We start from the raw sequence: 15460 nt of genomic DNA, 5'->3' as shown, positions 1-15460 counted from the left end.
CTGTTATAAACACCATTTATAACAAGCTATGATTGAGAGTTTTGGCATTGACCGTAAAGGAATTGCTGGTTTCTCACAGTGCCTGTCAGTGGCACAAAATAATTGATTTGCTTGCCTCACCACTTACTCATGTCACCAGCTGCCACTGTCTAATAAACAAGTCTTTAAACTGGAAAAAACGCATTCCTCTTCATCCTCACATTGGAGATTAGATCCTTTTGCAGTTCATCAGGAACTTCATTGGCTGTATGTTTGTGGTCTTTCTTCAGGAGAAAAACTCAAACAGATAAACCCTGTCAGAATGCTATTGATGGCTGTCCTTGATCTAAATCCGTTACAAGGAACCTCTTGTGCTCCCACAATAGCTGTTACCATTCCATCAGCCTCAGTAGTGTTGCAGCTTCGCCGCCAAGTTTGACTTTCTATGCTTGGACCTTCAGCTGTAGCTATTGTGCTAATAGCACCAAATATGGCAGCATGCTGAAGACATCAACACCTGCTGCTTTCTAAGGAATTATAGACAGGCTAGAGTGTCAGGATCAACCCTGCAGTGTCTGGTTCTGCGCCAGAAGTGTTGAAAGTAGAGCCTTTAGATCTGGCTTAAGCCATCTCTTCTACTTGTCTCCACGATTTGATTCTTTGGTTGGCTGAGCACATTCAGGCCAATATATTCTGCTCCAGTCAGCTACTAAATGGGAGACTTTGGTCTGATCAGATGGTATATTGGGATTAAACTGATGCCCTTGGCTTTCTCAGAGCTTAATCCTGACAGAGAGGAGGATAATGAATGGGGCTAGTTGCCTTTGCCCACTAGAGTACTCTAACGTTGGTCTTTTCTTCAACCTCTAGAATACAATCAGGGTAGACTATTTCCCAAAACATGAGTTTCCTTTCAATACTGACCTTTCCTCAGCGTCAGTCTGCATTTATTGCGGTGGTTGAAAAGGTGATGAACATCCCAGAGACACTCTTACGATCTGTGGAGTTCAGGTCAGATTTATTCACCAACTTGCTGAAAAGATTTAAACTGTTTATCCTGGCTTATCATTTAATAAGGGATTGATATACACAACCAAAGTCATCTCAGAAACAGCACAATCAGAACCATTGACAGTTTGAGATATAGACCAGCCCCAAGTGAAATCCTGGCGAAGCCAGAAAACGACGGAAGCATGGAACATCCTCAGGAGCGCCCTGAAGGAATATCACCAGCGCATAAGGGACACCAAACGGACCTTCATTCAAAAAAAAGTCCAGACCAACACCAAGGAACTGTTCAACGTCCTACAGCAGTTCACTAAACCCCCCAGCGAAGCCACGGACAGCACACCTTCCCAGCAACTCCGCGACAAGCTCAGCTCATACTTCCACCTGAAGATCAAGTCCCTCTATGACAACTTCAACGAACCTATGCCTGACAACACCACCCCCCCACGCTGCCGATAGGCCATCCATCACGAGCTGGAATCCCGCCACCGTCAAACACCCCACAACTACCATGCAGAAGACCCACTAAGGAGCCCCTTCGGACCCCTTCTCACCGCACATATTCCACAGGGCCGCCGCCACCATCGCACCCGATCTAGGACGGACCATTAACGCCTCCCTCATGTCCGGCATCTTCCCAGATGACTGGAAATGGGCAGAGGTAAAACCACTCCTTAAGAAACCCACGGCCGACCCAACAGACCTGAAAAACTACCGGCCCATCTCGTTCCTTCCTTTCACGGCGAAAGTCACCGAGCGAATGGTGAACGCCCAGCTGACCACCTTCATAGAAGAGAACTCCATCCTAGAGGCCTCCTAGTCTGGATTCCGCAGCAACCACAGCACCGAGACCACTCTCCTCGCCGCCACTGACGATATCCGCCTATTACTCGACCAGGGACACACCGCGTCCCTCATCCTCCTAGACCTCTCCGCAGCCTTCGACACCGTTTCTCATCGCACTTTTGCAGCCAGACTTCACGACGCAGAGATACAAGGAACCGCCCTCAACTGGATCCGATCCTTTCACTCCGGCAGAACCCAGAGGATCAGACTCCCTCCCTTCATCTCCGAAACCCACCAATATCAACTACAGAGTACCCCAAAGCTCATCAACGTCTACATGGCCCCCCACGCCGCCATTGTCAGACAGCATGGGCTCAGCATTGTATCCTACGCCAACGCCACCCAGCTCATCCTCTCACTCATGAAGAATCCCGAAGACACCAGACTCTGCTTCCAGGAAGGACCTCAAGACGTGGCTCTTTGACTGATCCGGAGCTGACCTCCCACTGCCTTAAGACCCTCACGGGTGAGTAGTGCTCTATACAAACTCCTGATTGATCGATTGAAGTGTCTTTCTTTTGAACCACTGAATGCTTAAGGATTTAACGGTCTAACCCCTAGCAACAAAATGAAAGAGCCAAATGCTTCTCTTCAATACAAGAAACAACTGTATACCATCTGCTGCAGTGCGTTTTTGTTGAGGAAGCATGGTCATTAGTGGCTGTAAAAATGTTTCATTCTGGCCGCAGGACACTCAATAGAACATGTGCAAGGACCTTTCTTGAAAGTAGATTAAAATGGAAGGGATTCCTCTAAATAAAGTGTGTGTTCCAACCTGGATAGTGTTGAAACCACAGACACCACTGTTAATAAAGGTGTTCTGCTGTGGAAACGTCATTTGAAGCATTCAACCAGGTTCTCTGGCGATGTCGACTTTATGCTGATAGATAGGCCTTTCGACAGCAAAACACTTATAATGAAATATGTAGAGAGACATACAAGTGTGATATAAGAAAATGTTGTAGAGATCATGCATGATTTGGGTTGGGGCAAGTGATGTTGTTAGGCTGACGTTTAGAGGTGCACTTGGGGTTGGAGTGAGATAAGGTGTAAAGCGTGATGTTAGGATTATGTACTGTAGGGTGAGGAGGCTACAGGAGGAGTAAGGGTTAGGTTAACTTTAGGGGTTGGGTTAAAGTTTGCATTCTCGGGGTTATGGTAAGAGTTACAATATGAAAGGAGTAGGGGATAGTGTAAGAAGGTGCGGGAGATGGTACTGGGATAACTCCTCGATATATTGTAGGGACAAAAAGGTGTAAGGAAAAGAAAAGTTAAAATGGTAGGGATATTGATTGGGCTAAGTATATATAAATTAATAAATACAATGGTAAAATGTGTCTTTGCTTCCTCTATGTTTTTGTGTTGTCCAACGTGAACGACAACTTTTCTACCTCTTCTTTTTGAAATATACCATTTTGAATTCTAATAATTTTTTTTACACATTTTTTTTTTTTTTTTTTTTGAATGGTTGTTCTTCAACTAAGTTTGGAGAGTAACATTTGTGATATGTAGTCCGTGCAAAAAAAAACGTAATGCAAAACAAGAAAAGATATTAACAATGAAATAATGTTTATTGATTTACTTTGCAAAATATATAAAATCCATAGAATAACTTCTTAAAGTACTTCATCATTTTCTTTCCTTTATTAGCATAACTTTTTGAAATATTTTGGCCATTGCAATGAATTTGACAGACAGATGCGACGGTGCCTAACAGATGAGGTAAGGAAACCATTTTGATACAAAGCCTAACAATTTTGGAATTCCTGTGCTTTTTTCCTGATGTGATGGGATATACGTATTACAAGTGCCTATTTTAGAGAAAGAAATTGTTCCTATGTGGCGCTATTTGTCCTTGTGGAATAACCAGAAAGCTCAATTTAAGTAAGATTAGGTGCGATCAAAGTGGAACTGTTTTGATATGACCCTCTTGAAGTGCTGAGTTATACTGCTACATCCAACTCCTTCCTCAAAACTCATTACATGCCAAAAGGTAAAGGGTTATAACATGTTTACAGGGCAAAGGGGTAAAACTGAGAGCCTAGTGTCCATGTGCTGTGGGCGGGGCTGCACTCTACTATGCTTCTGCTGGTTCTCTGTATTTCCCTCCTTACCTTCTGTTTCAACGACTAGATTTTTCCAGCATAAAGTTGTATTTTCTTTGGCCCCTTAAGCTAGGCAGAATTCTGCCAAGCTATTGTTTTCCCAGTGCTGCAGCTTCAATGTCTTAATCTTGAAAGTACGCGTAACATTTTATTTTATGCTCAGTATTTGAATGACCGGCTTCTTCTTTTCTGGCTTTGGGTCTCAGCTGAATGTTTAATAGTGTATGAGTCTGAAAGGAGGAAAGGCAACCAAATGCTTAGGTGAATTTACCTTAGTTTTCACTAGGGCTCTGAACAGGTGAATTTTTTTCCCCTTTCATTTCATTTTGACATTCCAGGGAGGATTTCTTTGACCTGTGGTTCATTCCAATTTGCCAACTGTGAGCAAACCTGAGGTGCGCCTTTTTGCCATTACAGAAACGTACTTTGAGTGCCCTAACAGAAGCACATCTATGATGCCTCTCGAGGCTTGATACTACAGGCGTCTTATGGGTACCTTCTTGTCTAACACTAGAGGATCATATTTCTATTTCTATTTTTAAGGTTTAAGAATACCTGCGCACACTGAAGGTAGCACATACACATAATCACAGTAAAACAAAAACTTCATGGTGGTTTATTCTAATCTCAGTAAAGCCATCAAAGGTTTGAATAGTTGCCAGCAAGCAATGTGCCAGAAGCAACCTCCGACATGTGATTTTGCACTGGACCTCAACATTCCCCACATAGCCTGTGTTATTTTGGCTCTTGCTCAAAGACCGGTCTTTGTATTGCCTGCTTCATACTAGTGGTTTTTGCAGGTTGTTAGAAGATGAATCATTGAACGGGGAAAAGGTAAAGGAACAACCATGGAGATCCTCCATCCTCATTGCTTCTAAGAGATTATTCCCTTTTGCCACTGGTTTTAAATCTGTTATATGTTTCCTTACTATTCACTATTGGGGCTTTGAAACCCTGGCCATCCTGCACAGAAACCTTCCCCCTTCCACCCTGAGATTATTTTGAATGACTGTCTGAACCCGGGGAAGTATCTGAAAGCCGAGCACCTTTGAGCAGAGCCCTGTCACTCCTGGTACAGAGAGTGGGTCATTACCCTTTTCATGCTAGCCTAGTTCCTGTAGTGCCATTGATCATCTGTAGCCAAGGCAAGCCGTGAGTATAAACAAAGGCATAAGAAAGAATTACAGTGAAGGTGACGTACATAATGATTGCGAGGAGTGCTAGGTATTTTTCTTTTTTTTAATAAATCTTTTTTCATTAGAAAAAATCAACCCAAATAACAAGCATATGCAATGTGTGACTCTTTCTGTGGTGAATCCTACCCAACCTCAAATGCCTTCCCTTCTAACAGCTTGCAGTCTAGCCTTTCTATAGCTTCCCTCATGATTCATACTCTGACCTCTTGACTAATACCATCCTAAATACGTGTGCCATAGCATACAAATGTTCTTGATTCTTTTAAGGCACCAATTACCTTCATATACAAAAATTGCACATTCAGTCAGTGACCCATCACTCTTAACCATCTCTCTTCCATTGGTCTCCTCACAGTTCTGTGGCTTCCTACTTGCCACCATCTGTCTCCACATTAGCCTCAGCTTATTGTTTTGATCCTGGTCCATTTCTGGAAAGAGACATAGTACTTCCATGTCAGTTTCCAGCATTAATCTCCAGCCAGGTATCTCTGAGAGGAGCTTCCTGATTTTTACCCAGAACTATGGTATATCGGTGCTTCCCCACACTGTTTTATGAAACTTCTGCATCTCAGCTTAAACATTAGAGACACAAACTCATCCAGTGGTATGGAATTTTCTACATTACTACTTGTCCAAGGGATGGGTGGCTTTAGAAGTCTATTTGTTCTGTGAAAAAAAATCAAATGTCCCTTTTAGTGTCATGCTGGGAGTTGACCAATTATGGCAGTGTTCCCATTGTTTCAGATCTCTGATAATAGCATCTTTGATAATGCCATGGCTTATATTATGGCATGGTATGGATTCTAACAAGGCTCTGAGTTTGCCACATTTCTGCACATCTACACACGGCTGAAAGTACGTGGGAAGGAGTAGCTCCAAGGGTGTAATTGCCTGTAGTGTTTTTAAAGGTATTTATCCACTCTTCTACAATCTCTTCCCATCCTAAAAAGGTTGGACATTTATCTGTGAGATTGGCAGGAGTAAAATCTTATCTAGGATGGGAAAATTGGGGTTGTAGGAGCAGTGACTTTGCAGCCTCTGATCAGATTTTGGCATGAGCAAATATATGCTCCTCTATAAATGCTCAACATGGATTCCCTGTGCAGATGTTTCAGTTACACTGATCTAAAACTATTCTGTACTTCCACCATCATTGCCTCTGTTTCTTCTAATGCGCTCACCTCATTTTACCTTTTCTCCATAAGTTTCTTAATTTTTATAACAATTGTGTGACCATCTTGTATACTTTCTATTATCACCCTCACTTTCAATTGAAAGCACTCGACGATAAATCATGCAGTCAGACATTTACCATGTGCTTTTCTCAACTTCTGGTATTTTTAGGAATGTTTTGGCTCATCCCGTATTCCTTTTTAAGCTGGGGAAAGGACTTCTGTAAATTCTGGTAAAGTTAGTCTCCTAATTCTGAAGTACTGATTGGACCCATTCAATGAGGCTATTCAATTTAGCAACTTCCTTCAGAATGCCCCCCACCTTTAACGGGTTGCCTATGATGACCTCGTGCTTCACCCTATCATATTGTTGCTGCTTTTGTGATGGATTTAGTTGGTTCCCAAATGGGACTTGACCTGTCCCCGTATCACCAGGGCAAGCATGTCCTCTTCTCCTACATTTCCTTGTAGAGATTGAGGGTTCCTTTGGTGACGTACATTTGTTTTCTCTCCATCACTAGCTTTGATGTCTTGTGGACCTGCCTAAACATTTATAGACCAGATTTCCCTGTCAAACAAATTCCTAAATAATGTTAGCAGTGATAATCTCAGTCTCCCTGCGCTCGATCACAGCACCCTCAACTCCTCATTCGGTCAGTTGTAAAATCCTCTCCAATACAAAGAGGCTTATTTGAGATTACATATAAAAGTTTCAGCAGAGTAAAAGCATTTTAAATAATGTATCTCTTCCCATTAATGATGGAGAGTCTCTTGCGATGCCAATGCAATCTATGCTACTTCTGGTTATCTCAGTATACAAATATTTGACAGCCTTGGAATGCACCATTTAGTAAAGCCACTATGTTTGATCCTTGAAAACAGAACTGCATTAACAAATGGCACTTTTTTGGAAACAGGAATGATTTTTAAACTTCCTTGCCATGTCGGAAAAGCTGATGATCGTGAGTGCAGATTGTATTGTATTGTATATGCTTTTTATAAAGCGCAACTATCACCCAACGGGTACCTTGGCGCTGTGCTACATGACTGATCGTCAAACGGTTGGGGGAAAAACAAGAGAAAAGCAAGCGGGACAGTTCCAAGGCCGTCATGCTCTAGGGAACAGCCAAGTTTTAATCTTCTTTCTGAACTACATAAGATCATGAGACTGTCTAAGTTCCAAAGGAAGGCTATTCCAGAGCTTAGCTGCAGCATAGCTGAAAGCCCTACCCCCTAACCTGACTCTCCGAATCTTCGGAACTTTCACCAAACAGGCAGTGGCAGACCGGAGACACCTTGTTGGTATATACCATGCAAAGGTCTCTTGAAGAGGTATGGGTCCAAGGCTTTGTGTATTCCTCTCAGACAGTGAGGCAAAGGGCAACTAGGTGTTGGCAGGATGGGTAATCCTGCCAGGATGGGTGGGGTGGAACTGTTCCCTGCCCCACTTACATTTCAAAGGACTGCCTTCAGCGCACTTACAAAGGAACTTGACACCAGCCTTTTGACCTTCTAGACCTCTTGGACTTTGAGCAGGGGAAGAAATGAAATTTCCAGAACCAGATGTGGGGGTAGTCAAGAAGCTTCCCCCACTTTAAAGGCTGCCACCAGGTACAAATAATGGACATCCTGAACCAGTCTTCAGTTCATTTCTGGACCTGTGGATAGCCCCCATAAGGACTGTCTTGTACTTCAGAGGGATGCCCTCCTGCTTGAGGCCTGCTTTGTACTTCAGAGAAATACCCTGCTGCTACCAGGGTACTGCGCTACTGTTTGAAGCCTGCCTTGTAACTGCCCTGCTGCTCGAGGCCCGCCTTGCAGATTCATCCCATGACTACTAGAGTGACTCCAAGGGTCAGGTGGCTAGCCTCCTGTTCTGAGCTACAGGAACCTAGCAAGCTCCAGAGGCCTCCTTGAAACTGCCTAGCTGACCTGCTGCAACTGGACCTGCCTGGACTAGCCTGAGTCCTTCTGGACTCTGCTAGAGTGAGTCCCTGAACCCCAAGAGGTGCTTCCCCAATTCCTGGACCCTTGGCTGGTATCAGAGTGTACTTCCCTGGAGAAAAGGAGAAATCCTGAAGATTTGAGCTCTTTGTGAACGGGCCTGTTCACTCCGAGACTCTGCCGCCCACAACTCCCAAATAAACTTTCACCCACACTACTAGATCATTGGATACTGATTTTACCAGGCCGATAAATGCATGGCAAACATGACTCTATTGAGTCACTCTGGAAAATAATTTCTATTTTACTGAACTGAATGCACTTTCAACACTCAACAACGCTATCACTACAGTGCATGCAGTATTATAGGCCAATTTAGGAATAACTGCAATCTGTGCAGGTTCACCATAGTGGATTGGTTGGCCATAAATTCCCTATTGGACTAATGTGTACATCTCTCCCCAGAAATGGATGGTAAGAAGAACATTCCTACCTAGGTTTTTACTGTGTTAACAGGTAATGACCACCTGTCTGACTTTGAGTGTTAGTCTCTCAACAGCCTTGCCCTCCTAAAAGAGGCCCATAACGTGTTTAAATGGTATCCAGCATTTCGTTTTAAAAAGCTCATCAAAGAATCTGTCATGTAGGTCTCAGTGTCTGTCCTTTCACCATCTGGTCCAGTGCCTTCCCTACTTCCTCCATTATTTTGACATCAGTGCCATGTTGTGCGTTATACAGCTGTTTAACTTTCTATAAATGATTGGGCGCTTTCTTTACTCTGTCAACTTGCGTACAGCTGTGGCTCTGACAATCATTATCCGTCATGCCTTTTCTTCCAACCTACTTAGCAATGATATCATCTACACAAATGTGTTTTCCACTTCTGTAATAAATATATTAGGTTCCCAGTGCCTTACTAGCCTCCATCATGAGACTGCTATGTTCCTTTTTTCTTAACAGTAATTATAAGTTTGTTGGTCAATCTATTTACTCACACTCTAAAAGGGATATGAGCTTGGAAAAGAGCTCTCCACCCTTCTGATGCCCTCTGTAAAGCACTAAGTTGTCACGGTGAACCCCAAAGTCACTAAATGAACCTGAGCTCAACCCCCTTGTAGCTATGACAAAGAGGTGACCGTCTTAAGTCATTGCAATGTGTAAAGTATTTATGAGGGACCGTACATTAATAAAGTCAAAACACCAAGCAAAAATAATCCCAAGCTACATTAAAAACATAGAGCAAAATGTATTAAACAAAATGACACCAGAAAGACAAACATCCACTAAGGGGAACTGGAGCAATTAATTTTTAAAGATTAAGTAAAAATAGATCCAAAAAGCACTAATTGCCAATGATGGTCTACTGAAGTGGTAGACCAGGACCTAGGTACGATTTGAGGCCCGCAGCCATTGCGCATTGGTCAGATGCACCAAGTGGTCCCAGTGAAAGTTTGGGAGATGAAAAGTTCTTAAAAATTTTTTTTTAAGTCTCACTTCAGAAAGGGATTTTGTCACTTTTTTGGGAGAAAAACGTTGACATTTCTTATAAGTCCAAAAGCAGAATGGGACTTTGCCACTTTTTGAGAAGAAAAATCCTCCCCGCCTTGGCCGCTGGTGGGGAACTGATGGTCTTTGAAGATTTGTCGCTATTTTTTAAGTCTCAATGCAGATTGGGACTTTGCCACTTTTTCAGAGGTGCGGAGGTCATACAGAGTTTTTAAATTTGTTCCGACACTGTGGAAATGCCAGTTGGAAACTTTGCCCAGCAGGTCCACTGAAGTTCTGGAGGAAAAGTTTTCAAACTTTCTTCTGTTACCCAAAAGCCACAGGAGTGTACTTCTAAAGTCCCCAGGACCTATGGGGAAGGCACCTCTAGACTCTCAGGCAAAGTCTAGTCCTGGTCCAGTTGTCACTTGCCAGCGGGGCATTTCAGGGAAAAGGACTCTTGCAGTTTGTTGAGTCCCTTAAGTCACACTGGGGGATCAGCCAAATGACCCTAGGAGTCAAGTTATTTGCCCTGGGTACAAGAGGGACCAAGTCCAGCCCTTCAGGGCTCCTCTCGGGTCACAGAGAGCAGGTCCAGTCCTCTTTTGATCTTCTGCAGGTCCAGAAAGTGTTCTGAGGACGGCATCTTTGAGTGCCTCATTTACGGTTGGGGGGAGCTATTCGGTGGGGTTGACTCCTGGGTACTTCCTAACCAATGGCGTAAAAGTTACCATGCCCTGGCATGCCTACTTTTTCAGTTATGGTTGTTCCAAAAAGTCACCTATCCCAGAGAAAATCATATTTTCCCAGATAATAAAGGTATTACAACATATTTCCCACCACATCTATGATTGTATCCCACTTAACATCCAGGAGTGTTTTAAAATCTACCCCACCATGAAATGTCATGCTGGTGCTTCTGCTAACAAACCTTCCCCTTTCTTAGGTACTAAATTATGCTGTGTTGGGGGGAGGGACTTGCGCAATAAAAATGGCCAGCCTATGGTCTTCCACTTATCTTAAAAACCTAGTTAATCTATCTATGTCTTCTCCAATTGATAGTGATTTTTTATTTGCCACCCCATTATAGACTGACTGATCCCAGCATTGTTGCTTGTAATGCATTTCCCCATGAATTGACATTCATTCTTGCTCAGTTTTGCTGTAAGAGTGTAACCTCTTACTTATTTCTTTTTATTAGTAGTGAGCCAGAACCGTTTTTAATTCAGTCTCTCAGCCAATTAGCATTCCTTTTAATAAAACTTCAGAACCCTAGACTATAGTCCTCTTTTGTTTCCTTCCATCATAGGTGTGGTTTTCTTGAGTATTTCTTTTTTCCTGTCTCACTTGAATGCTCCCGGTTACCACTCCAAATGGTATGAATCTTACAACTTTCCTTCTCTTCCCAGCTCACCCACCCCTCATTTCTCGTCTGCAAGGCTTCAACAGCTCATCCTCCTAATTCGAAACGTTCTAAACTCCTTCCTTTCATATCCCCCTAATATCCCATCACCAAGCAATCCTCTAAAGACTCCTACTCTTCTAACCCCATTCCTTATAACATGTAAACTCCCCTTTGAATTCTGAGATGCGGAAAGAGGGAGAGAGAGAAGGCGTGTCACCTCGCCTTTGTGATTCTGCTGATTCTTACCATCCTGCTAGCATCAATTTCTCAGTTTTTCAAAAATTCCTCCTCTGTGAGGTTCTCACTGCGGTATTTTTCCACGATGAAGGAGTTAGACTGTTGCTCAGTCTGCTTCCTTTCCTTAACTGTGCATCTCTTTTCACTACCCCATCAGTATTTGCCTGCATCTCAGTCCCAAACTGTGCTATGCTTGCTCTATGTTTCAAGCCCTCTTCCATTAGTTTTGGTTGAGTAAGCTCCATTCGGGTGTTTTGTTGTCACTGGGCCGTTCTCTACATTTTCCAGCTCCGTGCCGAGTTATACTCTTCCATAAGGGTACTGAAGAAGTGACATCCACATTAGTAGATGTTAGACCTGACAGCCTTAGCATGGTCTTCCCCCAACTTTTTGCCTTTCTCCTCCACTTATCTGACCTAGTTTTTCCTGGTATTAGGACTCTGTGCACGATACCACTACTAACTAGTGCTAAAACCTGTGCTTTCTCCCCTAAACATGGTAATATTGACTCATACCCATTTGGCATATTTAAATGCCACCACATACGTAGCCCTTCTAACCATGTCTCAGGCCTCCCATTGCAGAGCATGTGTGTGCAGTTTACACTGCCATGTCGGCCTGGTAAAATAAACCTGGCAGAGTGCAGTGATAAAAAAAAAAAAAAAAAGGACATGTACTTTTAAGTCTTCCATTACTTGTCCTGGTAGTGAATAACTCTCAAATTCATTTTTAGGTTTCGCCTGCACAATGCTTGCACTGTGCCTGTGAAATCTATTGTTTTTAGTTTAAGCTTAAAAGGAACTTACATCACGCCTTCTCTCTTTCCTGGCTTTGTATTGGTTCATGTGCGTGCCGCTTACCTTTGCTCCATTTCTATTGGCTGTAGCATAATTTCCTGCATTTACCATTGCTTGTTCCTCTTCTGCTTCTCTTATCAGTTTCCCGCCGCCGATATATTTTCATAAAGTTTTGCCTTTTACTCTTGCAGCATATTTATAATAGAGATTTATCACCTCCAGAGATTACATGATTTGCATAGAATCACAGGATGTAGCGTGGTGCCACTGAGACTCGGACCGGGATCCCCAGCTCTCGAGTCAACAGCTCTGGCCACTGCGCCATATCCTCTCCACTACTGTGTTAACTGTCAGGGATCTCTTTCCTTCTCCCGGACGATGAATGATGAAAACAGCTCTTTATTTATTACATAGGCAAAACTGACGCTTTACAAATGCTTGTTTACTACGGCTTGTTTATGCTGTACCAAAACAGCAATAAAGTCAAATTGCAAAAAATAAATAGCCCAACCCAAATAGAAAAATAGAGTAACATGTAATAAACAAAACAAAGCAACACCAAAATAACAAAAATCCAAAAACAGGAACGTGATATATGAATTTTAAAAATTTGAAGTAGATGTAGTGCCAATAAGTACAAAGCCCCAATGATAATCAATATTCACAGTAGCCCGAGACCTACTTGCAATTTGAGGCTGACTGCGATGGAGCACGGCTTAAATACACCTACCAGGTTCATTGTGGTTAAAGGTTTTAGTGTCTTGTAAGTAAAACCAACCACAGGAGGTCCCCAAGACCTCAGGGAAGGCACTTAGATACTCATAGGTTGTCAGAAAGAGGCCAAAAGCAAGGTCCAGTCCCGGTCCAGTTGCCACTTGTCAGCTGGGTACTTCCTGGAAAAGGCATCCTGCAGCTTGTAATGGCCCTGTAACCTACACAAGTGGTCATCAGACTGATTCTTGGAGTCCACTTCAGTGTCCTGGATACAGTGGGGAGCAGGTTCAGTCCTTCAAGGCTATGCTCAGATCACAGACAGCAGGTCCAGTCCTTTTCTGTTTGTCCTCAGATTCAGAAAGTGTTCTGAACTGGGTTCCCGGAGGTGCTACATTCATGCCTGGCACTAGCCAATGAGTAAAAGTCAGTCCTGGGAACACCCTCCGCAATGGGATAAAGGTTCCCAAGGCCAACCCTATTCACTTTGGCCGTTTTCAAGATGGCAGACTTCTTTTGCCACTCTAAACTTGGGCGCTAAGGGCTGCATATGTGTGTGCTATGGTAATCCTGTTGTACTCCCAGATACACCACTAAGATCCAGTGTGAGGCAGCCACTTTACCACAATAAACCCAGAGACAGAGGTTTGGTAGGACAAAAGCAGAGTCCTTCAGTAACCAGACAGTGGATCCACCACAACTGTCTCGGCATCCTGTCCTCTTCCCTTTCATGTGTGCCCCATGTGTTATATATGAACCAAGCTGATGTGTCAAGCAGGAATTGACACTCAAGCAAGATTTCACACTGTAATGTCAAAAAAGATGCCTACAGCCCCATTCTCTGGAGTTCACAGGAATCACCTCTCCCATCTCTCCCATTCAGGTCAGCCTATTATTAGCTCCTGGAAGGAATTTCACACATATTCAGACCCATTAATGTCCAATTACTAGCTGAGGGCTGGCAAAGACGTATGCTAATTAGCCTTCTGACCGGTAGTTTAGTCATTTATAGGGTAAATTTCCAAATGTTACTTTCCTTCGTATTTATTAAAAATCCTTGAATTGAATTTGTATTAACTATTAGAAATAGTTGTTTAATAATTTTTCTAGCTAGTCCCTTTCCATGATATACAGTATTAGGATTTTAATCTATGGTCTGGTTTTCTCACAGAAAAGCTAGGACTGCAACAGTGAAAAATAGCCTTTGGGTTCTAGTCACTGAAAGAACATGTTAAGAGTACATTTTTACATGTCCTACTTTTAAATACCATGCCATGTGAACTACAAGGCCTACATAGGGATGACTCGTTAATATATAAAAGGGAGGTCAAAAGTTTTTATTTTGAAAGACCGAATTGTAGATTTCGCACTGTTACAATCAGGCTACAATGGTAGGCTCACTTTTACTAATCTGTACTGTTTGAACCCTAATGCGAGGATTCCGGCATTTTTCAATAATGTTGATCACAAGCCTTTTTAAGCGAGAGTTTTGTTCTTACACTCCTTATTTTGGTGCAGCTTTAGAAGTCTGTCTACATAGGGGATATGTAGGAAGGAGTAACAGTTACATGGGCAGGTTACTTACTTTAGGTAATGGCTTTCTGATGGCTTCTATGTTTCAGCACATTTTTTATTACACTCCAAACCCCTCTTGTAAAGAGGCATAAGTCTTTCATTCCTTTTAATGTCCTATTTTTCACTTCTTTCAGTTCATTTGCACTTATTTTATTTTGCACTTATTTCAGTTCATTTGTTTCACCGATGGTCGGTGTAGAGAAGGGAACTTCAATGGCATGGCCACCTTCTTTACGGAGCCAGCATGTTACTTCCAGGATGGCTCTTCTGCAGCTCTGTGGTTAATTGCAGATCAGCACTTTCTATTGAATTTTAATGGATTATGTATGACTCCCTGGGAGATACTTCTAAATGATGGGTCCATGGAATTATAGATTATATGTCACAAAAAGCTTAATTAAAATGTAAGTAATTTGTTCTTATATGTGAGACAGATGTTACTTACATAAGAGCCACATGCAAACATATTTAATAGTAAGCATGCTGATGTTTTGAAATACAGCCACATAAATATTTTTTGCTTGTCTTTCAGTACCAACAAAACAGAACAAAGAGTCAGTTGCGGGCTCAAGAGATGCAGCAAAGGCTCATAAATGCTCAAAAGCAAGAGCAGAACTGAAACCATAAAAGGCAGACACAGCTTTAAACAAATGGACACTTTGCAGAGATCGAAAGAATGTATTTGTTTGTTTTAGTAAAAGTTAATGATTACTAATAAAAAAAAAAATTAAATTTAACATACTTTGGTAGTTCGGTGTTTCATTTGTTTGGAGAAGAAGGTTATCATGAAAATGTTAAAAATGATCAGGACTCTTTTCATCTTTACGTGTTAATGGTTGTTTAGGTGTCAAGAGAAGAGTGAAGACTATTGCAAGTAAATCAGGACTTTCTCTCGGAGCAACCTTCCCTAATGGCAAATGCTGGCAATACTAAAAAATGATGGCAATAGTTTTTCTGTTCATCATATTATAATTCGCAATCACAACAATGTTTTATATAT

The 15460-nt window shown here is 42.3% G+C and overlaps 1 protein-coding gene across 5 annotated transcripts in view; it reads left to right on the top strand.

Annotated features, from left to right (window-relative positions):
• Positions 1-15201, top strand: part of CMC2 (C-X9-C motif containing 2) — a 105289-nt gene extending 90088 nt beyond the window's left edge. For all 5 annotated transcript variants that reach the window (XM_085638925.1, XM_085638923.1, XM_085638921.1 and 2 more), the window contains exons 3-4: positions 3484-3555; positions 14993-15201. In XM_085638925.1, coding sequence (XP_085495051.1) covers positions 3484-3555; positions 14993-15079 — 159 coding nt within the window. In that variant the 3' untranslated portion in view covers positions 15080-15201. The remainder of the gene's footprint in view (positions 1-3483; positions 3556-14992) is intronic.
• The last annotated feature ends 259 nt before the right edge of the window (positions 15202-15460 follow it).

The sequence above is a fragment of the Triturus cristatus genome, chromosome 12 (genome assembly GCF_964204655.1).
Source record: "Triturus cristatus chromosome 12, aTriCri1.1, whole genome shotgun sequence".
Lineage (NCBI taxonomy): Eukaryota > Metazoa > Chordata > Amphibia > Caudata > Salamandridae > Triturus > Triturus cristatus.
This window is presented reverse-complemented; position numbering and strand designations above follow the sequence as displayed.